At 31.8% G+C, this 26,904-nt stretch overlaps 6 protein-coding genes across 7 annotated transcripts; 4 read left to right on the top strand and 2 right to left on the bottom strand.

Annotated features, from left to right (window-relative positions):
- Positions 1 to 12: 12 nt before the first annotated feature.
- Positions 13 to 2,580, bottom strand: LOC103577911 (ras-related protein Rab-30). Its single transcript, XM_008558785.2, has 5 exons — positions 1,887 to 2,580; positions 1,702 to 1,785; positions 1,395 to 1,578; positions 1,145 to 1,296; positions 13 to 1,047 (listed from the first exon to the last, which is right to left on the bottom strand). The coding sequence occupies exons 1-5, from the start codon at positions 1,971 to 1,973 to the stop codon at positions 937 to 939; spliced, it is 618 nt and encodes a 205-aa protein (XP_008557007.1). The 5' UTR covers positions 1,974 to 2,580; the 3' UTR covers positions 13 to 936.
- A 105-nt stretch (positions 2,581 to 2,685) lies between these two features.
- LOC103577910 (DNA-directed RNA polymerases I, II, and III subunit RPABC1) lies at positions 2,686 to 3,682 on the top strand. The gene is made up of 3 exons (XM_008558784.3): positions 2,686 to 2,816; positions 2,889 to 3,192; positions 3,269 to 3,682. The coding sequence occupies exons 2-3, from the start codon at positions 2,891 to 2,893 to the stop codon at positions 3,597 to 3,599; spliced, it is 633 nt and encodes a 210-aa protein (XP_008557006.1). The 5' UTR covers positions 2,686 to 2,816; positions 2,889 to 2,890; the 3' UTR covers positions 3,600 to 3,682.
- A 152-nt stretch (positions 3,683 to 3,834) lies between these two features.
- Positions 3,835 to 5,974, top strand: LOC103577909 (pre-mRNA-processing factor 19). Its single transcript, XM_014440658.2, has 5 exons — positions 3,835 to 3,957; positions 4,126 to 4,275; positions 4,373 to 5,232; positions 5,299 to 5,633; positions 5,703 to 5,974. The coding sequence occupies exons 1-5, from the start codon at positions 3,939 to 3,941 to the stop codon at positions 5,845 to 5,847; spliced, it is 1,509 nt and encodes a 502-aa protein (XP_014296144.1). The 5' UTR covers positions 3,835 to 3,938; the 3' UTR covers positions 5,848 to 5,974.
- Positions 5,975 to 11,345: 5,371 nt separating this feature from the next.
- Positions 11,346 to 22,261, top strand: LOC103577908 (uncharacterized). Of its 2 annotated transcripts, none has more exons than XM_008558782.3 (12): positions 11,346 to 11,485; positions 12,775 to 13,015; positions 14,073 to 14,198; positions 14,598 to 14,777; positions 14,856 to 15,083; positions 15,178 to 15,270; positions 15,344 to 16,538; positions 16,684 to 16,792; positions 16,881 to 19,279; positions 19,370 to 19,611; positions 20,034 to 20,523; positions 20,609 to 22,261. In XM_008558782.3, the coding sequence occupies exons 2-12, from the start codon at positions 12,842 to 12,844 to the stop codon at positions 20,947 to 20,949; spliced, it is 5,577 nt and encodes a 1,858-aa protein (XP_008557004.1). In that variant the 5' UTR covers positions 11,346 to 11,485; positions 12,775 to 12,841; the 3' UTR covers positions 20,950 to 22,261. The 2 variants fall into 2 exon arrangements, with proteins under 2 accessions (XP_008557004.1, XP_053597156.1); XM_053741181.1 differs by lacking the exon at positions 11,346 to 11,485 and adding an exon at positions 11,566 to 11,714.
- Positions 22,262 to 22,366: 105 nt separating this feature from the next.
- On the bottom strand, positions 22,367 to 24,772 carry LOC103577907 (probable asparagine--tRNA ligase, mitochondrial). Its single transcript, XM_008558781.3, has 4 exons — positions 24,479 to 24,772; positions 23,779 to 24,353; positions 23,255 to 23,702; positions 22,367 to 23,165 (listed from the first exon to the last, which is right to left on the bottom strand). Exons 1-4 carry the CDS (start codon positions 24,605 to 24,607, stop codon positions 22,905 to 22,907), a joined length of 1,413 nt encoding a protein of 470 aa, XP_008557003.1. The 5' UTR covers positions 24,608 to 24,772; the 3' UTR covers positions 22,367 to 22,904.
- Positions 24,773 to 24,908: 136 nt separating this feature from the next.
- Positions 24,909 to 26,626, top strand: LOC103577906 (ragulator complex protein LAMTOR1). The gene is made up of 5 exons (XM_008558779.3): positions 24,909 to 25,105; positions 25,308 to 25,384; positions 25,641 to 25,730; positions 25,798 to 25,996; positions 26,112 to 26,626. Exons 1-5 carry the CDS (start codon positions 25,061 to 25,063, stop codon positions 26,199 to 26,201), a joined length of 501 nt encoding a protein of 166 aa, XP_008557001.1. The 5' UTR covers positions 24,909 to 25,060; the 3' UTR covers positions 26,202 to 26,626.
- The last annotated feature ends 278 nt before the right edge of the window (positions 26,627 to 26,904 follow it).

Raw genomic sequence — 26,904 nt, 5'->3', positions numbered from 1 at the left:
TAACCATCAAACCGATCGCTTATCGTAAACAAATATTTTTTAAGCAATCAACTTATATAATTAAGGTAATTCTCAGATAATAACTCCCACTTTTTATAAATATTTAATGACCTTGAAGTGTTGTAACCATATCAAAAATTTAATTAATTAAAAAACAGTCATAATATTAATTGAAAAAAAAAACAACGCGGTTACAATATAAATTATTTTTTTTTAATCTATACCTTGGCGAAATTTTCCTTCTTTCAATAAATGCTTTAACTTCTTTTTGAAATTAATTAATTATATTTTAATACGGCTATGACAGTTGAAAGTAATTCAATATTTTTAATAAGTGGAGGCACTGAGAATGGCTCTTAACATAATTAATTAATTAAGCATGCGCAATAATTGGGACAATAATAATGAATATTTAACTGAAAATTCAAAAAATAATAAAATGAGTATCGATATTGACCGTAAATTAAAAACTAGATACTCGTTATCTAGATTCAGCGCTTGCCAAAACGCAAACGGAAGTAGACAATTCAGAAATACAAGATATCGCAGGCGTTATTTTCAAGACAGTCGCTGTCAAAATTTAAATAAAATAAATTATTTTTAATCTCGATGGAGTTCACTGGTCTCAAGGAGGTAAATGTATGGTCTGGTCAATATAAAAAACTAATTATATTTCATTTTTTTTTTTGCTAATTCACACAAAACTACGACCTCCACAAATATTTATCTTACTGTTGGCTAAAAAATTCTAGACATGAAAAAATGACTATTGAGCTTGAAAATAATATCACTTGTATTGTAATTTGTTGGTCAAATTAATCGAAGAGTCGTTATTTTTGTAAATACATTGAAGAATAAAAGTCTCCAATATTTATGGAATGAAAAATAAATTCTTACCCTTCGTTTTAATTTAAAATTTATTATTTTCTTTAGTAATTAAGAAAATCTACTACACGTACAGCTACCGTTGTCACCAATTGACGTTGTTTTTCCGTTAATTGAAGTTGCGTTCGTCTCGTATCTCGGTAATTCTTTACTTCGAGCTTGCTGTGATAACAACAGAAGCACAGAAATATTAATTTTAAAATTATTAGTATTAAAATATCCAATTAATTAATATCAAAATTTACAATTAAAACTTTACCTCCATAAGCTCAGCCGCTATTTCCATAAATAATCTTTCAACATTCTCAGCCTCTTTAGCAGAAGTCTCCAAAAAATACATCCCGTGTCTTTGAGCAAAATCTTCGCCTACATGAGTAGGAATTTCTCTGTCTTCACGATCAATTTTATTGCCTATGGAAAATAATAAGATTTAAATTCAATTTTATTTAAAACTTGAAATTCCAGTTATGAAAATTAATTTTTGCAACGAAACATCCAGGACTACATACCAACAAGTATCCTCAGTACTTTATTGCTTGCGTACTCTTCAATTTCTCTTAGCCAGTCAGGCAGACAATCGAATGTCGGTTGACAAGAAATATCGTACACTAGAATAAGAGCATGAGCTGATCTATAATAGCTCTGGGTTATAGATCTGAATCGTTCTTGGCCTGCAGTATCCCAAATTTGTAACTGAAACAGTTCAATTAAATAAATTATTTGATATTATCTTCGTACCGTGAATTTTTTTCAACGAATCAAGCATTTGATTACTTATATAAATATAATTTATCAACGGAATCAAGGTTGACTTACCTTAACTTTCTCATTCTCTACTTCCACAGTCTTTATCATGAAATCTACTCCAATAGTAGCACCTTGTCCTGGTGGGAACAAACCCTGAAAAAATGAATACAAAATTTTAAAAAAATAGAAGGTAATTTTACTAATGGCGCGCAGAAAAATTATCAGCGGAAATGAAGTTGAAATAATAAAATTACCTGAGTAAATCGACGAACTAGACAAGTTTTTCCAACACCAGCATTACCAACGAGTACAACTTTAAATAAAAACTTGTAATCCTCCATCGCATTTAAAATTTAAAAAAACGAGTTGACCAGAAAATTTGAACTGTCTTTAAAATTTTTTTTAAATATTTCACTCTCTTTTCATCAGTCTCTGTTTTATTGTTAAAAAATTATTACTGTTATTACTCCATTAATGAACACAGTTTTCTTGTTCGTTCACCTTGACGGTGATCTCACTGATTGTGAAATTTCTCCTCAAAAGTATTTAGAAATTTTTTTTATATCGCTACTTACAGTTACAAACAACAATAATAACAAAAGTCAGACAACAATGTCATCCGTTAATAGTAACCACTTTCATTATCAATGACAGCGAATTTTAAAAGTTTATCAGCTCAAATAACGTCACACAGATCATCCTGCTGTCATAAATTTTCTATGTCACTGTCATTATCATTACATAAAAATGACAATTAAATTATAAAAGTCCAACTATTGCGTGTGTATATTTCCGTATATGTAAACTCGATAAACTACAGCTCGTTTCTTGAAGTTACCTGACGTCTTCGGGTGATGTATCCTCCAGTATTTTTTATTTTATTATGATTATCTTGGAATAAAAAAAGACATGAAACGCAAAAAATCTTCTACAAACATCAGATCAGATGCGCAGCATATTGCGTAGTAACACAAAAGTCAACAGTTGATACTTTACCATCAACAAGTAATTTTAAATTTGTCTGATGTCTGCTACATTCACACTCATAAATTGAAGTCGGTACAGCTCATTTTCGGTGATAATTAACCTATAAACACTTGAACGCAATCACAATCATCGCTGATCGTATTCTCAACGTGGATTTACTTTTTTTCTTAAAACAAATAGAAGTTTTAATTAACAAAGTAAGTAAAATTTTTGTTTCTAGTATTTAACTCAAAAATGAAATTTTAAATATTTGTCTTAAAAAATTATAGAAATGGATGACGAAGCCGAGACGTATAAATTATGGAGAATCAGAAAGACAATCATGCAGTTGTGTCACGACCGGGGTTATCTGGTAACTCAGGATGAACTCGATCAGACACAGGAGCAATTTAAGGATCAATTTGGTGACAAACCGAGTGAAAAACGGCCTGCGAGAAGTGACTTGATTGTTTTGGTAGCTCACAATGACGACCCTACTGACCAGTTGTTTGTTTTCTTTCCCGACGAACCGAAAATCGGTATCAAAACCATCAAGACCTACTGCCAGCGTATGCAGGAAGAAAAAATCCACAGGTAGAATTTTTAGTTTTGATAATTTAATAAAAAATTGAGAGTTATTGACCAATAATTTATTCTTTGGGTATTCCAGGGCTATTATTGTAGTACAGCAGGGAATGACACCTTCAGCTAAGCAGTCGTTGGTCGACATGGCTCCGAAATACATCTTGGAACAATTCCTCGAATCAGAACTTCTTATCAATATCACTGAGCATGAGTTGGTACCTGAACATATCGTGCTGACTCCCGATGAAAAAGATGAACTGCTGACTCGTTACAAATTGAAAGAAAATCAACTGATGAGAATCCAAGCTGGTGATCCTGTTGCCAGATACTTTGGTCTCAAAAGAGGACAAGTTGTAAAAATTATTCGTCCCTCTGAAACCGCTGGTCGTTATATTTCATACCGACTTGTTTGTTAAATTATTTGCACTTTATAAAATTAAAATACCTCTTACTTGTAATTAATTATAAGAATAATTTCAAATAAAATAAATATTTATAATTTTCTAAGATAAATTATTATTTTTTTCTGCGCCAAGTAAAATTTATTAATTATAAAAATTTAAAACACAATCCAAAGATCCAGGATTTTGGTGATCGTGGAGCCATCTTTTATTGGAATGAATCTGAGTGTCTCAACTGAATTTTTTTAAAAATCAACTCCAGTTGAGAAACACTGGGTATTGGGAACTGATAGTAAATCGTAAGTCAATTAGTTATTTGGCGGTGTTATATTTCGTTTATTTTCTTTTGTAAAAATGGCTCTTTCTTGTTCAAGTAAGTCTAGCAAATTTATTTTATTAATTTAAATTAAAATAAGTTTTAAAAATAACTGCATTATTTATTTATTTAAAAAATGAAAGAATTAAGCCGGTACTATAACCTCAAAAATTCGCGTCTGTTATATTATTTAATTTTTTTTTTTTTAATTTTTTAAAATTTTAGTTTCCAATGAAGTGCCAGAACATCCCGTAATTTCTCCAGTGTCGGGAAATATTTTTGAAAAAAGACTTATTGAAAAATATGTAACAGAAAATGGAGTGGATCCAATTAATGGAAAAGAGTTGACTATTGAACAACTCATTGAAGTCAAAGGTTGGTATTAAAATTTTTTTTCATATTGCTGCCAAAAAATGATCATTCAAATTATGATTAAATTGATTTTTTTTTTAAATTTTGAATTACTATCCAGCATCGCCAATTGTAAAACCAAAACCACCTAGTGCCACGTCGATTCCAGCGATTCTTAAAATATTACAAGACGAATGGGATGCAGTGATGCTTAATTCATTTACACTGCGCGGACAATTACAAACAGCAAGACAGGAGCTGTCTCACGCACTTTATCAGCATGACGCGGCCTGTCGTGTGATATCGCGGTTAACTAAAGAAGTTACAGCAGCACGTGAGGCTTTGGCGTCATTGAAACCACCAAGTGGTATCACACAAGCAACAGCTATTCCACAACCAGCGATCGCTGTCGAGGCTGGAGGTACAGCAGCCCAACCTGTTGAGCAAGCGGGAATAACTGAAGACATCATCCACATACTCCAAGAGAAAGCGACAGTCTTGACGCAAGAACGTAAACGACGAGGACGATCCATTCCCGAAGACTTGTTGCCCGCTGAGAGGATCCGTGAGTTCCAAACGATAGCATCACATCCCAGTCTTCACTCGGCCAGTGTTCCTGGTATCTTGGCTCTCGATATTCATGCCGCTGACACCAGTAAGATTTTAACTGGCGGTGCTGACAAAAACGCGACAGTATTTAACAAAGACACTGAACAAGTGGTGGCTATTTTGAAAGGACACACTAAGAAAGTTACCAAGGTCGTTTATCATCCTGAGGAAGATGTCGTGATGACAGCATCCCCTGATACGACAATACGCATATGGAACGTCGGTACAAGTCAAACTACTCTGCTACTTCGCGCCCACGATGCTCCAGTTACCGGCTTGTCGTTGCATCCTACTGGTGATTATTTACTCAGTTCATCTTTGGATAACAATTGGGCCTTCTCTGATATTCGTACCGGTAGATTATTGACAAAGGTAATTTATAATATTATTATGATCAAAGAGTCATAAGTAATCAATTATCATCTTAAATTTCAACAGGTTTCCAGTCCAGAAGCTTTAACAGCAGCACAATTTCATCCTGATGGTTTGATTTTTGGTACCGGAACAGCTGATTCTCAAATTAAAATTTGGGATCTCAAAGAACAATCAAACGTTGCTAATTTCCCTGGACACGTTGGACAGATCACGGCAATAAGTTTCTCTGAAAATGGTTACTATCTCGCAACATCAGCTGAAGATTCATGTGTCAAGCTCTGGGATTTGAGAAAACTTAAGAATTTTAAAACATTGCAACTGGATGACTCGTATGATGTCAAAGACCTAGCTTTCGATAAAACCGGAACTTACTTGGCGGTCTCTGGTACCGATGTCAGGTAAATCAACTGATTGATTATTATTTTATCTGTTTGATATTCTACTAATTAATTTAATTATGGTTACAGAGTGTATCTATGCAAGCAGTGGCAAGAATTAAAGGTATTCAATGATCATACAGCAGCGGCAACGGGTGTCAGGTTCGGTAAAAACGCCCAGTACATGGCATCAACGAGTATGGACAGGACATTAAAACTCTACGGGTTATCTTAAAAATAAAAACAAAATATAATTTATGTATATGAAATTATAAATTAATTTTTAATATTATTTGTTAATTAAGAAATTGATTGTGTGGACTTTAGATAATAAATACTTTTCTTATTATCTTATACATAAATAAATGTTCATTTATTTTGATTCGAAATAATTTGTCTATAAATCGAAATTTATGAATAAATTTAGTTCGTAACCTTTCCTTAAATTCGAAATTGATGACTTAATTGTAAATATTTGATAATATTCATAAATAAATTATGAATATTATTAGAGTACCCGAGTGCTCCAGTTATTTGGATAAATCTATGGGCAAATATTCAAATTACATATTAAGAGTTGTGTTATATTCTTGACGGTTCAAATTTCGCCCATTGGGAACGTGGTGGTACTCTACTCTCGAGATAGAAAAGCGCGGGTTTTGAGTTATATTTGGGTGCCTAAGAGAGATCCGAACGAAAATGTAGGCAACGGCAACAAATGCAAGAAAATTTAAAATCAAAATTGGTCAAAATCAAAGTATATACATTCCACAGCTTACAAATCAAAATAAAAACTCTAAATTGATATGACACTGACACTTCAATCGTAAAATGTGATAATTGAACAAAAATCCAGTTACCAACATGAAAAAAACAAATAGTATGAATAACAAACTCTTTAAAAGTATCTAAGCTAAATTTTTCAAAAAAGAGACAATTCGCCCTGATAACACGAGTTGATCGTGAAAAAGTTGGTCATTCATTAGTTTCCGACCAATTTGACGACAAGTTATCGACAACTTCAGCTTTTGCAACTCTTGGCTACAAGTTACCGCCAACTTTCTCAAAAAGTTGGCGCCAGTATGGAGCCGCAACTGGAATGCAAGTTTCTGAGGAAATTTAAAGGAAACTTACCGTCAACTTATGATTGCCAACTTTTGCAAGCAACTTTTTCCACCAACTTTCTTAGAAAGTGACCATCAACTTTTTGGATTTCCAACTTTTGCCACCAACTTTCTCAGAAAATGTCTATCAACTATTGGAGGTACCAACTGTTGGCGGTCAACTTGGTGTCCAGTTGCGGCTGCAAGTTTCTCGTCAGTTTCTCGCCAACTTGGCTGTCAGGATCACATCACGTCGAACAAAAACTCAACCGTCGGTAAAGTAAATCTTGGTAGGTAACTGACTAATTAGGTAATCAAGTCTTAAGCTACTATAGTATGGAATTTAAAAAATTTTTTTATATTTTCAAATTATTGTAAAATGCTTAAATGATGTAAAGTAATTAATGATAAATTAGTTTAAAGAAAACCATGTAAAAAATTTTTTGTCTTAATTAAATTCCCAAAATAATTCTAAAACATTTCAAATTATTAAAATTAAAATTACATTCAAAAACTTTTTAACGTGGAAATATTATTATGATTTATGATTAATAATAATAATAATAATAAAAGAATAAGTCGCGTTACTAAAACCATAAGGGCGTATCTCAAAATATACGCCCTTTTGGTTCTGCAGAACCAAAAGGGCGTATAAAAAAACTTTTTTGCTCCAATCAATGTAAAAATGTTGACAACATTAGAATCTATTGAAAAAACGAAAGAAATTTTTTTTTTTGTTTTACGCCTTTTTGGTTTTAAGAAAAAATTTTTTTAAAATCATAAGGGCGTATCCTGTTTTTTCGATTTATTATCAATAATAGGTAAGAGTAAGAAAAAAAATTGCCAGGGTAATAAAAATTATCACTCCACACTTTAATTTATATGGACAAATATTTATTTAAGTGAAAGAACAAATAAAAAATAGAAAAAAAATAAATTCATCAGGGTTTTAGTCCTATACCATCTCCATCGTCAGAATCATCTGTAGCTAAGAGTATGAAAAAAATTTTTTTAATTTTTTTTAGAACATAACTTGACAATAATAAAAAAATTTATAAACTATTACCATCGCTGAAAATTAATCTTTAATAATATTGATAATATTTTTGTGGGACGGTGCCTGATGCACAAAAATGATTTAGGTCATTAAACTTGCTTCGATATATTGGTATTCTAAAACCATAACAATTCTCAAGAACAACGGCAATTGATTTTTGAAAATAAAAAGAAAAAAAAACAGGAAATAGAAAATGAAACCTTGATTGAAAAATGAAAAAATGCACCTTTGAAAAATTGAACAATCTAAATGTGCATTTCTTTAATTTGATTAAATTAAATTTCACAGCACTCATAGAATTTAGAATTTTTTAGATGAATTTTTTTCGTTCTCGAATTATACATATTTTTTACATCCATTGTTGAATTAAAAAAATTGTGATAAGATTCGATCAAGATTAAATAAAGAAATTTGGTTTTTTATTTAAATAAATATTTGTTCAGATAAATTAAGTTGTGGAGTGATAATTTTTATTACCCTTGAAATTTTTTTTCTTACTCTGATCTATAATTAATAATAAACCGAAAAAATAGGATACGCCCTTATGACTTTAAAAAAATTTTTGCTTAAAACCAAAAGGGCATAAAACAAAATTTTTTTTTTTCGTTTTTTCCGTAGATTTTAATGTTTTCAATATTTTTAAATTGATTGGAGCAAAAAAAAAAATTTTATACGCCCTTTTGGTTCTGCAGAACCAAAAGGGCGTATATTTTGAGATACGCCCTTTTGGTTTTAGTAACGCGAAGTATTAATTTAGTCAGAAAAACTTAAAAAAAAATTTCGGGGCAAGTTATCCGCAACATCAAAGATCGCAACTATTTTTTTTTTTTATTTAAAACAAATTATATACTTTTGTGGAAATATACCCTGGCTTGAGAAATCCGATTAATTGCAAAAAAATAGTTGCGGTCTTTGATGTTGCGGATAACTTGCCCCGAAATTTTTTTTTAAGTTTTTCTGACTAAATTAATACTTATTCTTTTATTATTATTATTATTATTATTATTATTAATTATAAATCATAATAATATTTCCACGTTAAAAAGTTTTTGAATGTAATTTTAATTTTAATAATTTGAAATGTTTTAGAATTATTTTTGGAATTTAATTAAGACAAAAAATTTTTTACATGGTTTTTTTTAAACTAATTTATCATTAATTACTTTACATCATTTAAGCATTTTACAATAATTTGAAAATATAAAAAAATTTTTTAAATTCCATATTATAGTAGCTTAAGACTTGATTACCTAATTAGTCAGTTGCCTACCAAGATTTACTTTACTGACGGTTGAGTTTTTGTTCGACGTGATGTGAATTGTTTCTTTTTTGAAAAATTTAGCTTAGATACTTTTAAAGAGTTTGTTATTCATACTATTTGTTTTTTTCATGTTGGTAACTGGATTTTTGTTCAATTATCACATTTTACGATTGAAGTGTCAGTGTCATATCAATTTAGAGTTTTTATTTTGATTTGTACTTCATTTAGTGTAATATATAAGCTGTGGAATGTATATACTTTGATATTAACCAATTTTGATTTTAAATTTTCTTGCATTTGTTGCGTTGCCTACATTTTCGTTCGGATCTCTCTTAGGCACCCTTATATTTAAGAGCTCGTATTATCCTTTGATTATCATTGGATATTATTTCTAAACCTCATCAATATAAAATAACAAAATACTAGAGGGAAAAATTATTACTCAGCCCCGAATCCATTACAACGGCTCACAGCACAAAAGTGGCCATCCGAGACGGTGATCTAATCATTAGCAGGCATCGTCTTGGAGTTTACACCTGAACAATAGGATTTATATTATTTCACTGTATAATTGTTATATATAGAGATTAAATTTCTCAGACGAGGCCCAACAATCTTTATCTGATCTGGGTTTTCCTATAATCTCCTTTATATTTCATACTCATTTTAATTATCCGGGTAGCCAGACATAACAATACTTAGTCATTAAAGGGAGGGACTCGTTTTCGTATATTCAAATTACTGTCATTAGTTCTAATCCTAAATATTTATGACCTCAGTTACATTAATATTCAACTGCTTTCATCTTTCTTCAGGTATACGCAGTCACGTCATCGAAATCGAAAGTAAAATGTCGTACTTAACATTACTACTAAATATTTGAATAATTATATACGTGCGTTTTAAATAACTTTTAATGCTCTCATTATATTTTTAAAAATTTTTTCAGCACATCTGTAGCAACAATTTTTAATTTTCTGATATGATAGTAAAGTTAGCAGGAATTTGAAATTAAAAAAATTTCTATTTAGTCGACAAATAATAAAAATAAAATGCATATATCAAATATTTCATTAACTATACGTGTAATTTTTCAAAATATTTTTTTAATATTTATTCATTTCGTTAAAAAAAATTTTTTAATTTTTTAACGAAATGAATAAATTTTTTAAATGTCTGCTTACTTTATTGTCATTTTTCCGATATCATCGAAATCGAAAGTAAAATGTCGTACTTAACATTACTACTAAATATTTGAATAATTATATACGTGCGTTTTAAATAACTTTTAATGCTCTCATTATATTTTTAAAAATTTTTTCAGCACATCTGTAGCTACAATTTTTAATTTTCTGATATGATAGTAAAGTTAGCAGGAATTTGAAATTAAAAAAATTTCTATTTAGTCGACAAATAATAAAAATAAAATGCACATATCAAATATTTCATTAACTATACGTGTAATTTTTCAAAATATTTTTTTAATATTTATTCATTTCGTTAAAAAAATTTTTTAATTTTTTAACGAAATGAATAAATTTTTTAAATGTTTGCTTACTTTATTGTCATTTTTCCGATATCATCGAAATCGAAAGTAAAATGTCGTACTTAACATTACTACTAAATATTTGAATAATTATATAAGTGCGTTTTAAATAACTTTTAATGCTCTCATTATATTGTTAAAAATTTTTTCAGCACATCTGTAGCTACAATTTTTAATTTTCTGATATGATAGTAAAGTTAGCAGGAATTTGAAATTAAAAAAATTTCTATTTAGTCGACAAATAATAAAAATAAAATGCACATATCAAATATTTCATAAACTATACGTGTAATTTTTCAAAATATTTTTTTAATATTTATTCATTTCGTTAAAAAAAATTTTTTAATTTTTTAACGAAATGAATAAATTTTTTAAATATCTGCTTACTTTATTGTCATTTTTCCGATGTCTGTTATCTGCAAACTCATATACAGAAAACATGTTTTCCTGAATAAATTTTCTATTTAATTTTATTAATGAATATGTCCCCGGGTTTTTTTCTGCGTCTCCATAAATTTTATTTAAAATACGTGGGCACGGGAATAACCCATCGTGAAGGTGGTCGCAAGCACGCACCATAGTTTTCCTCATAAGCGTAATATTAATTTCGCCGAGAGCAGCGCCAATGAAAAATACAAATTCAAAAAATGCCGTCACCTGATTGGCCGCTCTCAAACCGGACATGACGATGTCGTCATTGGCCGCAGAAACAAGTGAGGGCGCTGGCAACATCCTCGATGAAATTGCTGAGGTCCAAAGGGGAATGGTCGTGTCGACATTTTGAGTTCAGACTCGACTCAGTTAACACGAGTTGCGGCATTTAATATGTGTTAATTTTTTTACATCAACTGGTGCAGTTTTATTTATAACTCCAAGTGCATATTAACAACGATATGAGTATTTAAGGTAACAGTTTATGAGATTAATAATTAAAATAAGAGTTTATAATTTTTAAAAGTAGTGGTCGTTTTTTTTTTTTAATTGTGGTGAAAGTGATTACAACGGGCGTTTAATTTAACAATTTATTTACCAGTTTACTGCACTACCACCGTGATATAAATAATTATTTTAGTTTTTTATTTGTTCATTAATTCTGATAAGCGTTTAATAATTTAATGTGACTCACCTATAATTGGTTAGTTTATATTTCAAGTGTATATACGTATTATTTTTTTTACGTCTAATATCATCGCTGATAAGTACAAGCTTGTTTCGAGGTTGCGCGGATCCGAACCAGCTGCTATTATATAAATATCTCACTGCCTTTCTTATTGTAGTTTTTCAAATTTATTAAATTACATATTTTTTATTAAAAATATAATATTACATATTATTTGAAAAACTACAGAAAGTCATATATTGCAATGAGTTAAAAAACATTTAAAATCAATTGCGTGCAACGTGGTAGCGCAAGTTAGTGAATAGTTAATGTACGACAATAATAATACTAATTTACGTGGGATTGGTTAAAGTGCGTCGTTTTGTTAATTTAATTCCATAAATTTATTAAATAATGTTAGTAAATTTTTATTTGTCCATTCGAAGTACGGATGATAATGTCGACATGCTTTTTATTATTTGTCATGTAAATAAACCATTTTATAAAATGTGTAGTGAGATAAAATGAGTAGTAATTAGTGACGAAAGATATCACCACGTGTTTTGTATTTTATTCTAAATAATGATGCAACTTTTGGTGGCATCAATTTAAAGTCTTACATTAAATAGTTATGATACTTAAGTTAGCAGACGTCTAATCGTTTTTTGAATTTTTTTTGACATGATTTAGTATAAAAAAAAATATTTCAAAAAATTGCACCTATAGCTTTTTTTAATTTTCTACATGTGCATTTTTTTTTTAATTTATTTGTTGGAAAACAAAATCTGAAAATTTTTGTTTTCTAACTTGAGATTCTGAAGTGAGCAGACGTTCAATAATTTTTGAATTCTTTTTAAAATGATAAATTATAAAAAAAAATATTTAAAAAAATTACACTTATAGATTTTTCAATTTTCTACATGTGCATATTTTTTTTTTTTTTTTTTTTTTTTTCTTTTAAATGACTCGTTGAAAAAAAAAAAAAACAAAAATTCTTAATTGTTTACTGACTTCAGAATCATTCTAACTTTAGGATCATTAAATAATTTATTAATTTACTTGATAATCATGAGTTTCTTTTTTGTATGTTATTTAGATACATCATCAAGCTGGACAAAATAATTTAGTAGCGACAAAGTATAATTTGTATTTATAATTTAAAAATGACTAAAATGGCGTCAACAAAGTCGAAAGAAATAGTGGAGGAGTACAGTTCGTCGCTTTCAGACTTGACAATTAACAGCAAGCCTCTTATAAACATGCTTACGATGTTAGCAGAGGACAATGTTGACCATGCATCGGCCATCGTCAAAGCGGTTGAGAACCACTTGTTAAAGGTTATCTATCATCTGTAGTTAAATTTAAAAAAAAATATATAAATAAATAAAAATAAATAATAAAAAAAAGTTGTCGCATGTCGATGCAAAAGACGGATTAAATGGATTTTCTATCTGGAGGGGTGTTCTATCTGATATGCATTTTTATACACAAGACTACTGAGTTTTGTAGCTTTTTCTTATATTTTATTGATACATCTTAGACTATTTAAACTTAATCATGCACGTTATTACTGCGTTGTTCTAGATATTACTAACTATAATTTAAAAAAAAAAAGAAAGAAAAAACAAACGTGTGTACGGACTGATTTAACAGCTCCATTGTAAGGGAGGCTGTTGTATACCTGAGTCCGTTTTGTACTTACATGTATATTTAATAATTACTCATACTGATAAATTAAACTTAAAGTTGATACGATACTTAGTTGGTAATTGTTAGTTTTTTTTTTTTTTAATTTTTTTCTTGATATAAATATAATTAATTATTAAGGTAAAATAGGTCCGGGTTACAATAGTCTCCTCCGGTAACAACGGAGTAACATTGAATGATTTATTTTGTTGCGACTGTTTAATTAAAAAATATATTTATGGTACGACGATAACAACAAAAAAAACATGACTGTGATATTAATCAGTATTATGAATAAATAAATAATAAAGTACCATTTTTAAATCACCGATTCTGCTATCGTTTGTTTTTGAATATTTTTTACTCTGTTATTATTCTCAAACTATTCTCTGTATTTACTGTCAATTAATCCGTCTACTATGCACGGATATTTTTTAAAAATAAATGGCTTTGTATTTTAAATATATTTTAAGGAAATATAATTTGCCTATAAATATATATGTGTATATATATATTTATATTTATGTTTATAATTAAAAATATGAATTTTATCTAAAATAATTTATTGGGGAATGTGGTGGGAGCTTGTGGTAAAGTGAAATAATGGAAACATATATGATATAAGAAGTGATTCATTAGTCAACTATGACGAGATGGATTTGGAAATATCGAACAAATTAAAATAGTAAGTTATTGTTTTATTATTAGGTTTCAAGTGATGTCAAACTACCGGTCCTTTATCTCATCGACTCGATCGTCAAGAATGTTAGTGGAGCTTATTTAAAACTCTTCACTGATAATATAGTTAGCATATTTTGTAATGTCTTTGAAAAGGTAATATTATAATTTAATTGACTTAAAAAAAAAAAAAAAAAAAAAAAAAGAATTTAATAAATAAAGAATCAACGGCAACAATTCGATGGCAACTTGTGATGGCGAGCTTTTAAATCCGCTTTGTTCTTGTGATCATTCTGGAATTCTATTGTCTATAATAGTTATTAAAAATTCATTGATTTATAAGATAATTGTTTCAGCTCAAGAACGTCGACCTCTTGCTTCCCTAGTTAATCAATATTAGTCTTGAGTTCACGAGTTACGATCGAATAGTTATCACTGGTTCTTAAACCCGATCTTCAACTGATCAGTTTATTTATTATTTTTTTTTTTTTTTTTACATTAACAATAAATACGAATGTATGTATAATTTTTTTTTTTTTTTTTATTATAAAATAGGTTGACGAGAGTACAAGATTGAGCATGTGGAAATTGCGGCAAACGTGGGGTGAAGTATTCCCAGCAAAGAAACTATTTACACTGGATGTACATGTCCGTAATATAGACCCAGCGTGGCCGGTACCAAATGCGCCTCTTTCGAGTGGTTCTATTCACTTTAACCCTCGTTTTTTGAATGTGGTAATTTTATTTTGTTGTCGATAAATAACACTGGCATACCTATGGAAACAATTACTGACTGATTATTTGTTTTTTTAGCCCTCGACTCCAACGCCAGCGGCACCAACACCTGCAGTACTACCTGGTAATAAAGTTCCTTCTGTGGAATCAACAACTGTAAATGAAGCGGTGATGCGTGAGCAGTTACTCAAAAAACAAAAAGAGCTTCTTGAGTTACAGAAACAAAAAATTGAGTTGGAATTACTGCAGGCTAAAACGAGCCTTGAGCAGCAACAAAAACAAACTGCTTTGGTCAAAACGGAATCGGTAAGTTGTCTTACAATAAACATTTATTTCTACATCAATAATATTAATAATAATAATGAAAATCAATACTAATAATAAAAAATTACTATTGCAGTTAATATCGGCACCCATTATTCCGGAAGTTGCTGAAGAAAAGCCGGTAATTGCTGCGGTATCTAATCTAGCAACCAAGCAAGTTGCAAAACAGGTAAATATTTATTATAAAAAATGAATTGAAGAGATTTAGTGAATGGAATATTAATTCGATGATGTTGTCACAGTTTCCAGCAGCCGCAGCCTCGCTTCTGAAGAACGTGGGTACCAACAATGGCCCCCGAATAGCACCAGCAAGCAGTCTACTGGTAGCATCAGCACGTCCAGTGTCACGTGACCCTCGTATAAAACTCCCTCCAGGATCGGAGCAGCAGAGCTGTGATATAGACTCCCGTCTGCGCCAAAGCACCTTATCATCGTTGTCATCATTAACCAGCGATTTACCGTCTAAAACACAATTATCAAAGAATCAACATGCCGCGTTAAACACTGTACTTTCAGATCACGTAATAAAACAGCAATTATTAACGAAACAAGCAATGAATCACATAAGTGAATCAAATCAAAGTGGTGGTGGCCTTAAGTCATCATCGTCATCTTCTCTCGCGTCAAACAATTCTTCAAGTCGTGGTGTTGGTAGTGGTGGAAGTGGATTAGGTGGAACTGGAGGAAGCGAGACAAAGTCTAAAGACACTAAGAACTCGTCGTCACGTGGCAGTTCTTCAGTGTCTTCAACAAAAGATGATAAGTCCTTCGCTTCCTCAAAATCCTCCTCGTCACACAGAAAATTAGGCAACAGATCCCGGTCAAATTCAAAACAATCGCAAGTATCACCTACTAAATCAACATCATCATCTAAAATAATTGATCGAGATGCAAGTCCAATTAGGTCGAAATCCCGTGAGAAAGATAACTCTGACACCTCATCATCTACATCCTTACGTTCATCACCCAATAAATCCTCATCTCCTATCTCAAAGAACCGTAAGAAGAGTAGTAGTAAATCGAGAAAGCGTACACCTAGTCCACCTTATAAAATTCCCCGAAGAAATAACGATTCAAAGTCATCTAACTTGTCAAATTTAACCTCCTCTCTGTCATCGTCATCCTCCTCGCTTAGCGGGCTGGTTAGTAGCGCAGTTGGTCTTACTGAGGAAGAACAGTCAGGTTCGTTAATTGTCTCTCCTCCTCATCCGCCTACTTTTAAAGAAATACGACCAAATACCAGACAGAGAAATTATATTAAACGCAACAATAAAGATCTTGGCAGTCATAGTCCTGATAATAATTCTAGTCAGGATCTTTCAAATACTCAGGTTACGTCAGATGTTTTAATTCAATCAGCAGCAAGTAAGGATGAGGATTTAAGAGCTGTACTCCCGCCACCGGCCAGCATCGTTGTCCCGCCAATTGCTGAAACAAGTAAGTCTCACCATCAATCGGCTCAATTTTACTTCTTTTATTTTTCTTCGTCACTTCTATTTCTATACCTTTCAGATATTTTCTCATGATGTTAAAATTTATGTTAAACTAATTTTTTTCTACTTTAATTTGTTTGTTATTTTAGAAGAAGACTTAGATTTGCGTATATTAGCACCACCCCCTAGTAATAAAAGACAAAGCTCCGAGCACGGCGATTCGAATAATAAAAAATCTAAAACTGAAAAATTTGATACGTAAGTATTTTTAAATTATTTGAATATTTCAAAATTATTAAATTTATTCAATGGATTTTTTTTATTTCTATTTATTTATTTGTTTCAGTTTGTTTGGTAATGAAGATGTTGATTTACGAACACTGACAAATCCCAAAGCTGGACGACCACCAACTCCACCGCCGCCAGTGATATCAGGTGAAGAAAATAAAACAAGCTGGGCAAAATTAAAGACAACATTTAAAAATGACCGTGATAAACCAACAACTAGTGACGATAAACGTGACAGAGATCGTAATAAAGATCGTTCATCTAGAGGCCGACCGTACAATAAACCATCCGAGGACGGTGTTAAAGATCGTCGACGTCCATTTATAAATGACGATGATTCTCGGTCATCTGGTCGTAGAAATCGTGACTTTGATAAATCGGATCGCAATTCGGAGCGTAACATCGAGATAATAATGAAGCAGGCTGAAGAGCAACGGAAACAAGGTTCTATTTCTGAAGCTGACTACACCACGTTGATTCAAGAAGTCTGGCAGATGAACGAAGACCAAAAATTGAGAGCAGCACAAAGAAAAGATAGAGAAGTGGGTGCAAGTGTTTGGGAGAAAGGAATTGACATTGGAGGTTTCAGTCCAAAAGACGATATGGGACACCGAGGGAAAGATCATCCGCACTCGCGAAACGGACCACGCTGGCAACCACCAGGACCTTGGCAGCCTCCAGGTCCTTGGGCACCTCCACCTGGACCAACATTCGGCAATCCATTTAACCCCGATTTCCGAGCGATGGGTCCTTGGCAAAATCCACGACAATTCGGACCAATGCGACCTGACTTCAATCAATTTCACGGTTTCAACTCAGGCATGGGTCCACGTATGGGTCCTGGTTTAATGGGACCTATGGGTCCTAATGGCCCTATGATGCCAGGAATGATGCCAAATGGACCTATGGGACCACTGGGTCTACCAAATCCTGCCATGGCTAATATGAATGGGCCACCTAGTCTTTTATTGAACGGCCCTCATCCGCCTCACAATAATTTATTAACTCACGTTCCGCCACCTTCAAGAAACATCTCGCCCAACTCAATGTCCAAGTTTGACAATGAAGAGACACAAAACTTTATGGACAAACTTACTAAAGAACACGGCGGTCCAAGCCGCGAACTACCTCTACCTGACCCAAAATTATTAGAAGAAATAGCCAATGACACTATGAAATCAATAAACATCGACAATATACCTCGTGAAATTCGTTACTACGGTCAAACTGCTGTTGTATTTATGAGCTGGGACGACCCAAGAGAAATCGGTTTCCAAAATGGTTCAAGGAGGATAATGATTGATGACAAAGACACCATCACCTGTTCGTTCAACGAGCCTTACAAGGAGTTTATGTACGACGGCAAAGTCCACAGGATAAGACTCGGTGCGCCAACGAGAGAACTGTTTGTTGATGACAAATGGTACGAATGTTACTTCGGTGGCCCGCCAGTGCTAGTTGACTTAGGGAACAAAAAAGTAAATCTTAAATTAGAAGGACCACCGCCACAGGTTAAAATTGGTACGATAAAACGAACTGATTTAGTCATAGGTAAAATAAATCTTATTATTAATGCTAAGAATATGACTCCGGTATTTGTGGATTCGAAGCCGCAGATGTTTGAAATAGATAATCAGCCACAGACACTTGAATTTGCTGATTCTCTGGAAACGATATTGCTCAATGGCAGGCCATTTAAAGTTGAATTTGGTGGATTACCTAAACCAATTGTTGTAAGAGATAAAAAACATTTCATAAGATTTACTGTATTACCACGAGGAGCGCATCCGGGATCTGTTAAAATTGCTGGTATGAAAGGCAAGTGTCCAGAATCATCTGCTGCTGATAACAACAAACCAAGTGATTCTACTCTTCCGATTCCGGGAGTTGTTAACTCTGAACCCGACTCGACTTCACAAGACGCGTCAGATGTCTCATTGGCCAAACCAGACTTACAATTAGATATGTTGTCTTCGGCGCTTTCCTCAGCGATGGCACCCTCTTCTGGTTTATCTTACCAAGCCGAGCCAATGGAAAAACCTGCAGCACCAGCACCAACGCCTATTCTGCCGCTTAATCTCAACCTCAACGAGCTCTATCAAAGGCTAGTCGATACCGGAATAGTGCCAAGAAAAGGACCCAAAGTCGAGGTGAAGAAACCTGAAGAAGAAGTCAAGAAAGAACCGGAAATAGCACCAGCTAGCTTAGACAAACCAGAGACGCTTAAAATAGTACGGCCTATTGGTTCAACTTCGATGTACGGTGGAATGCAGTGCAGCTCATGTGGTGCGAGGTTCGCTCCCGAGTTAGCTACCCGGTACAGTCATCATCTAGACTGGCACTTCCGGCAGAACCGACGGGGCAGAGATTCAACCAAGAAAGCACAGTCGCGTGAAATCATGTACGAAATAAGTGACTGGAATCAGTTTGAAGAGATTGAAGACTTGGATGACAGAGGTAAATTATTTTCTATTACTATTTTTATAAAATTTTTTTTATGAATTATCAGCAGCAGTATATAATAAAATGATTTTTTTAATTGAACAGTACAAAGTTGGTTTGAAACCGAGAGACAGTCTGCGGAAACGGAAAGAGCCAACGGTGAAGATTCATCACAAGACGCAATCCAACCAAGTGTGCCTACAAGCAGCAACAATGATATTCGGTGTCAAGTCTGTCATGATGATTTTGATCAGTTTTACAACGAAGAAAAAGACGAGTGGCATTTGAGACCAGCTGTTAGCTTCGAGGATAAAAATTACCACCCACTTTGTCTCGAGGATCACAAGGTTTGTTTTGTCTTTGTCTAATTTATAAACTGCTAAGTTTAATTTATTTATAATTGTATAAAAAGGAAAATTGTTTTTTTAATTTTGTTACTGTTTACTCGGTGGCTATATACTCTATGGTGTACTTAACAATTCATGTGCTGGGCATATCGATTAATATTTTTATTTTCTTCGCATCCTTACGCAAATAGGAAAAGTGTCTCGCGGTACGTTCTTCTTATTAATTATCACCATGGTTAAATTTTTTATATCCCTTTTTCCCGTTTATTGCTTTCCTGTCACCACATTTTTCACCACGTTTTTTTAATTTTTTTTTCATAGATAATTATAGAAGTAGCGTAGAACCTATTAAATTATCCACTACTATTTAAATTTAAATGATAAGTTAAATAAAAATCTTTAATAAAATTATTTATTTGTAGCGCTACTTAGAAAAATCAGCATTGAATGAGTCTATTATTGAGGATGAAGATAACAAGGATGAAGTAAGAGATGAAGATTCAATAGAGTATTTGAAAGACGAGGACATGCCAGAGCTTGATGCTAATGACGAACAAGTTGAAGCCGAAGAAAAAATTGAGGAAAAAGAAGAGCTCAAAGATGACAGTACGATTGAGGAAGTGTCTGAAGACACCAAAGATAATGTTGACGAGAAAATGGTAATAGATAATGTTGAAGACGAGAAAGAAATAAAAGAAGGTGACGTTAATGAAGATGTCACTGATAAATTACAAGTTTCTGAGCAACCAGAAGAACAAGAAGTCAAGTTTGATAATGCTAAACCCGATGAAATGGTGACAGAGTCTTTGGACATTGATGTCAAAGTCAAGGAAGAGCCAATGGATGTCAATGAAACGGAAATAAACTGGGACAATGTTGAAGTTAAAACAGAACCAGTTGATACTGAGCCTGGTAAGTTACCGCATACTTTAATTATTCAAAGTTTTCGATCTAATTGACGTCAATTAATTTTTCTTTTTATAATTATTTGTTCTAGAACCTGAAGAGACTAAAGTAGCGGAAATCGGGGCAGTGGTAGATACGACCCTTACTGCAGTAACGAGTTCACTGGACGGCAACGTTGAATTAGAATCAACTCCAGCGACGCTGCCCACTGCGTCAACGCGAATAAAAATAAACATCTCGAAGCCACTTGTAAATAGAGAACCAGAGGAACCGAAAGAAAAACCTCCAGCACCTAAAGCGCCTAGTGAAGAAGTTGAGGAAATAATTTTAAAGCCCAAGGCAATCAAAGCATCACTAAAAGGTAGGAAACTTTCTACCTTGCCTCCCGTTCAAAGAGGCCAAGAACTCTCGGGGCTTTGTTCGATAATGTAAATAATAATAATAGTAATAATTATTTATTAAGTTTGGGTATTGACAATACTGCCAGATAGTATCGCAAAGTCGTTTTAGATAAAAGCCAGAAAGTATTTTCAGTGGCTGTCTCTCGCGTTGCAAACAAAAAAAATTTAGTTAATCTAATTGGATATATCAGATCAATAACGATTTAATATATGTATATATTAATTGTAAAACTTGTATGGCATGAAGTTTTGTTATTTGTACACATTCATTTTTTCTACTTTTTTTTTATTCGCCTCCACATTCATTTTTTTAAATTTCATTTAATTAATTGACGTTTGTTTTTTTTTTCTTCTAATTTTTTTTTCATATTTAAAAAACATTTAAATAGAAGCAACGACACATCAAGTCATACAAGTTAATTACGCGAATAATAATTAACAATTGTACAATTCGATATTAATTTGTTTATCTTATTTTTATTTTTTATTTATAATTGTTATATAAAAAAGCTGGAGAGATGTCGAGTAAGTAATTTAAATTAATGAGAGAATGAGTAGACGATTGTGATTATTTTTAATAGACTAATCGGAGTGAGTGGCGGAAGATTTAAATGATAGTTTAAGGTGTACATAATTTAATGATAAATTAAATCTCGGTAGTGACTAGATCATCGAGATCTACAAATTTAATGAAGAGGAGTAATAGATTAATGAGTGAAATTAAAAATTAAGTTATTTAATTAAAATCATTCCGCGTAGCATATGTGCAATTAGAGTACTTGAAGCAACACTATGTGTCGTGTTAAGTAACACAAAAAATGCACAATTATTATAAACTTAAAATTTCATACTGTTTGTACTGTAAATTAATTGAAAAGTATCGTAGGACTTTTTTAATTTTTACATCGATTTAAATATATATATATATTTATTTTCAATTGTTATTAAAGATAATGTGTAAGCATACGATATTGTTACCTTGAGATGAAACGAAAACAAAAAAATTTATATGAATGCATTGGAAAAAACGTGAAATCGTTTAAGAATGATCTCTGGGAGATACACAGCCGACTTAATTGAATTTAATTATTTTATTTTTTATTTAATTATTTTTTCAAACCAATTTTGAAATGTAAAAAAGTGTGATATATATATGGTTGTTACGATGTGTAAATACTTTTCACGATGATGATAATAGTGATTAATGCGAGTAATTTAATTTTGGTATAAAAAAGAAAAAGAAAAAAAAATCACTAAATGATAGAAAAAAAAATTATTTTGTTGTATAAAAAGAAAAAAAAAAAAGAAATTGTTGACCACCCGGTGGTTTGACTTTTTTTCAATTTCATTTATCATTATCCTGTATGTTCACTCCAATTATCCTAAGGTAGAATTTAATGTTATACTTTTAATTAATACTAGTAATAATAATAATTATAATAATAATATTAATAGTAAGTAAGGATTATTATTAGAAGAAAAAATATAAAATTAAAAAAAAATAGTTTAAAAAAAGTTATAGCTATTAAGTAGCATCACTGAAGAGATGCTGAACCCAAGGATCCTTCGTCTTTAATGATAAGCCTCCAGATTAATGAAAAAAAAAAAACTATTCAAAGGATTTTAAGTGTATAAGGAATCTTCGTCTTAATATTTAATAAAGAGAACCTAATTTAAATAAAACTGTTGTTATTTCTGAACCTTCCTGTCCTTAATTCTCCAACTGTCCTTAGACTAAGTATAGAATTAATGAGAGATGAATCGATAGAGGAATAAAAACGACCTGATGAATGACGAATAGTTAAACAAGACTTTGGGCAGCATCGGACCTGAAATTAGCATCTTTTTTTTTGTCCATCATCTTGCTCCGGACTGTCAGCCTCTCAAAAGTTGAAACTGGTTATTTCTAAAACAGTTTTGGCATTAAAGGCATAGGGGTGATAAATCATCAACACAACACCCTGAAAAGTTTATTTGTTTAAGTTTTCATAGACTGCAATTGTGTGGCCATCTAGGAAAAGGAATAACATCTCTTATGTTAGGAATCCCGAGTACGACTTGAAGAAATCTCTCGTAGCCCATCCCAAATCCACCAGTCGGGACATTCCCGTACTTTCTCAGATCTAGATACCAATCAAGATCAGCATTCACTGGTATTTTATTTTTCAACGCTTGATAATTGTCTTCTCTGAGACTTCCGCCAAATACTTCCCCTACCACTGGCGCCAGCAGATCCATAGCTGCGACCTTTTGAATCATTAAATAAATAATTATTCCTGCACGGCTACTCAATTAATTTAAAATCATCAGCTATCACTTCAGTTTACTCATCATACCTTGCTCGGGTCATCAGAACACTCTTTCATATAGAAAGGCTTTATTTCTTTCGGCCAGTTGATAACGAATACCGGTATTCCTTCATTGTACTCAACCAGAAACAACTCGTGCTCTTTGGGCAAAGCGCTGCCACGTCTGACGGGTACCGAGAGTTTGTCCTGATGTTTTTCTAGAACATCAATCGCTTCATCATAAGTCATGTACCTAAAGTCTTTGTCAAGCCAACCAGGTGTCTCGGCATTTATCGCGCGCATGTCAGAAGCTCCTTCTTCCACCAACGCTCGGGTAATTGCTTTGAATAATAACTCGGCTTCATTTGTCAGCTGCCTAATGTCCGTTACAAAGGCTTCTTCAGCTTCAATCATATAAAATTCCGACAAGTGCATCCGTGACTTTGAATTTTCAGCTCTGAACGTTGGACCAAATGTGTAAACCTTTGACAGCGTCCTAAATAAAATAATTATTTATTATTATTATCATTACTAATATAAAATAACAATAATTAATTACTAAACAATACCACCTTGCCATAGTCTCCAGTTGCAGTTGCCCAGATACCGTAAGATAAGTGGGCGCATCGAAATAAATAGACTCCCGTGGCTGATTGTTACTTTTCTTCATACTGTCAAGTACTTGCCGTGATTCCGGCACTACTGTAAAGACTTCACCCGCACCCTCGCAGTCATTTGACGTTAAAATAGGAGTATGTATATTTATAAAACCCCGCTGGTTCATATGTTTACCGATAGCCAGCGACGCCAAACTTCTCAGTCTCAGCAAACTAGAAAACTCACGTGTTCTGGCTCTTAGGTGTAGAAGCTGACGTAACTCATCAAGTATGTATTCTTTTTTAAATGCTAGTGGATAACTACCGTCTGCTTCACACGATCCAAGTATGCGAACTTCGTCAGCTCGTATTTCATACCTGCCATTTGGCGCGTACGCTATTTCACCAGCAGCAAATACTGAACAGTCATAACTCAAATTTTTAGGCGCATCTATTTTTTTTATTACAACCTGAGTATGTTCAAATGTCATGCCATCATTTACTTCAAGAAATACCTTGTCCTTCATTTTTCTTATCACTTTGACCCATCCCTAAATCAAAATAATAATTTTTTAAAAATATTTAGAGGAAGTTATACTAGAAATATATAGAAAATTTATTATAAAAATCGTCCTGTCCGCCATTTAATGTAAAATAAGGTGGAAAAAAATCTAACCTGTACTTTGCTACGCTTTCCTGTCCCTTTATCAACAATTTTTTCAAATTTATCAGTGACGTTAAGTGGCTTTTGATTTTTCGATCCACAACTCGTTGATAAGTAACGTAAAAAATTTCTCCGATACATTTTTACAATTAAATTAGTCAGTATTATGTTAAGAAACTTTATTTTCCATAATTAGATTTTATTTAAAGTTTTATTGGCAATGATTGAAGACGGAAATTATGTCACTGGGGTACCATTTCCATGAGGATCCATTGATGCTGATGCTGCAATCCTAAAAGACCTGACCAGCCAATCGTACGATCACAAAACAAAAGTTCTGCCGATATCCAACATCTAGGTGGAGCTATGACTTTAAAACGTTCCATAGAAACATTGCCCGTTCGTTGTCCAGACTCTGTCTCACTTGACTTGATATAATTTATGTTTTATGACACAGACAACAGTTGATTCACTGTCTAATATTGTCTTCACACTATTTTATCACAGTGCACTGAAAAAAATATTTTAAAAATGTTTTCACTTTTGCACTAGCAGTATTCTACAAGTTGGTGTTTAAATTTAATAATCAGCATCATGGGATGTTGCTGTAGTTTGTTTAATAAAGACAGTGGGCCGCAGGTATTTATATATTTACTGCTCACAGTGTACATTGTTTATTATTTTTATTTTTTTTTTTATCAAATTTATTTATCAGTAATTTTAATTACTCCGAGAATCAGAACTGCGGACTATTTATCAGTTATATTTTATTACTTTTTAATGGGGTCATTTATCTTTCAGTGTTTTATTATTTTTAAATTTTAAATTATTTATATTTCAGGGCGGTGAAGCTAATGAGAGAACTCATTTGTTAGTTGATCCTGTTAGTAATAATACTAATATTCCACGTGTACACAGGTATTTGTTTATATATTTTTTTAAATTTATGTTGATAAACAATAAGTGCGAATGTACTGATTTTTGAATTTTTTACACGGGGAAATTGATGAGTGTGAATGTAGCAGACATCAGGCAAATTTAAAATTATTAATCAGAATAAATAGTTGATAAAATAAAATTTTAAAAAACGCGGGCTTAAAATATTTTTAAAGTTGCTAGTTATAGTCATTGATAAATATGATTATCAATTTACTAATTAAATATAATGTTTCAGCGATGATTATGTTAATCAGTATGCAAGTTCTATTCCAAAGAAAACAGATGAACAAAGTGCTTTAAATAGAATATTACATGAAACTGCAGCGTATGTATTTTATTTATCATCCTTTTGTTGACTTTATTGTAAAATAATAATTGATATTAATTTTTAGAAATGTAATTGATGTTGGAGCACTGGATTCTCATAATTTGGAGCAACATGAATACATGGATAGATCACGAGCATATTCTAAGAGAATAGAAACCGGTGGTGTTAAAATACCACAGACAACTTGTTGTTTACTTAATGATGTTCCAGCACCGGAAAGAATATTATCATCAGAACCACTTGCCGCTGAAGATCAAGAACTGGTACGTTGATGACATCAGTGATTACTGAATCCTGATAGCTAAAGTTTTTCATTAGAAAATTCGTGTCAGTTGTAGTTGGATTGATTTTAAAAAATGTATTTTTTTGTGATTCTAGATAACGAATATGGTCAAGAGTGCAGTCAATGCACTAAATGATGTAAAAGTGGAACACAAAGAAGATCTGGTGGTACCTTTTCTCTCGTGATTGCTTCAGAATTTAAAAAGACACAAATCACGAGACTCATCCTACCTTACGAAAAGAAATCCCCTATTAAACTTTATATAATTTATTTTTTAATTACGTATGTTATTTAAGGAATTGCAGTTGCATCATTTTTACCGTTGACGATTCGTTTAAATGGAAACAATAAGAGATTAGTTTGTTTCTGAATCAATCATAATTTTAATCAGTGGATTTACGAATCAAATTATTTATTAATTCTCAATTTTCAAAAAAAATACTAATATACAATGAGGCTTTTTACACTAAAATTGACAGTTACTAATTATACATAAAATAAAATTTACTACTTCATTTTATATTTAATGGATATTATGAAAAAAATTTTTATTTATTAATTGATACCATTTTTACAGGTACTAAAAATTATACAAGTGATATTTACAAAATATATTGATAGATTGATATTGAAATGTATGTTGTAAAAATAATGTATAATAAATTGTGTAATGCAGTTGTAATATAAATAATATTCATAAATTTAATTAGCTTTTTGAAATTAATTCACATAAACTATAATCTCTTCACTTTAATTATAATATAAATTTTTTGTAACTTATATTTTAAAATAAGCTAATAGAGTTTACACTAATTAATTGTACAATTACTATTTAAATTTTATAGTAAATAAGTAATTTATATATTTACTAATTTATCAATAAATTAA

This window comes from Microplitis demolitor, chromosome 1 (genome assembly GCF_026212275.2).
Source record: "Microplitis demolitor isolate Queensland-Clemson2020A chromosome 1, iyMicDemo2.1a, whole genome shotgun sequence".
In the NCBI taxonomy this organism is placed as follows: Eukaryota; Metazoa; Arthropoda; class Insecta; order Hymenoptera; family Braconidae; genus Microplitis; species Microplitis demolitor.
The sequence above is the reverse complement of the archived record's forward strand: the minus strand, read 5'-3'. Positions and strand labels throughout refer to the sequence as shown.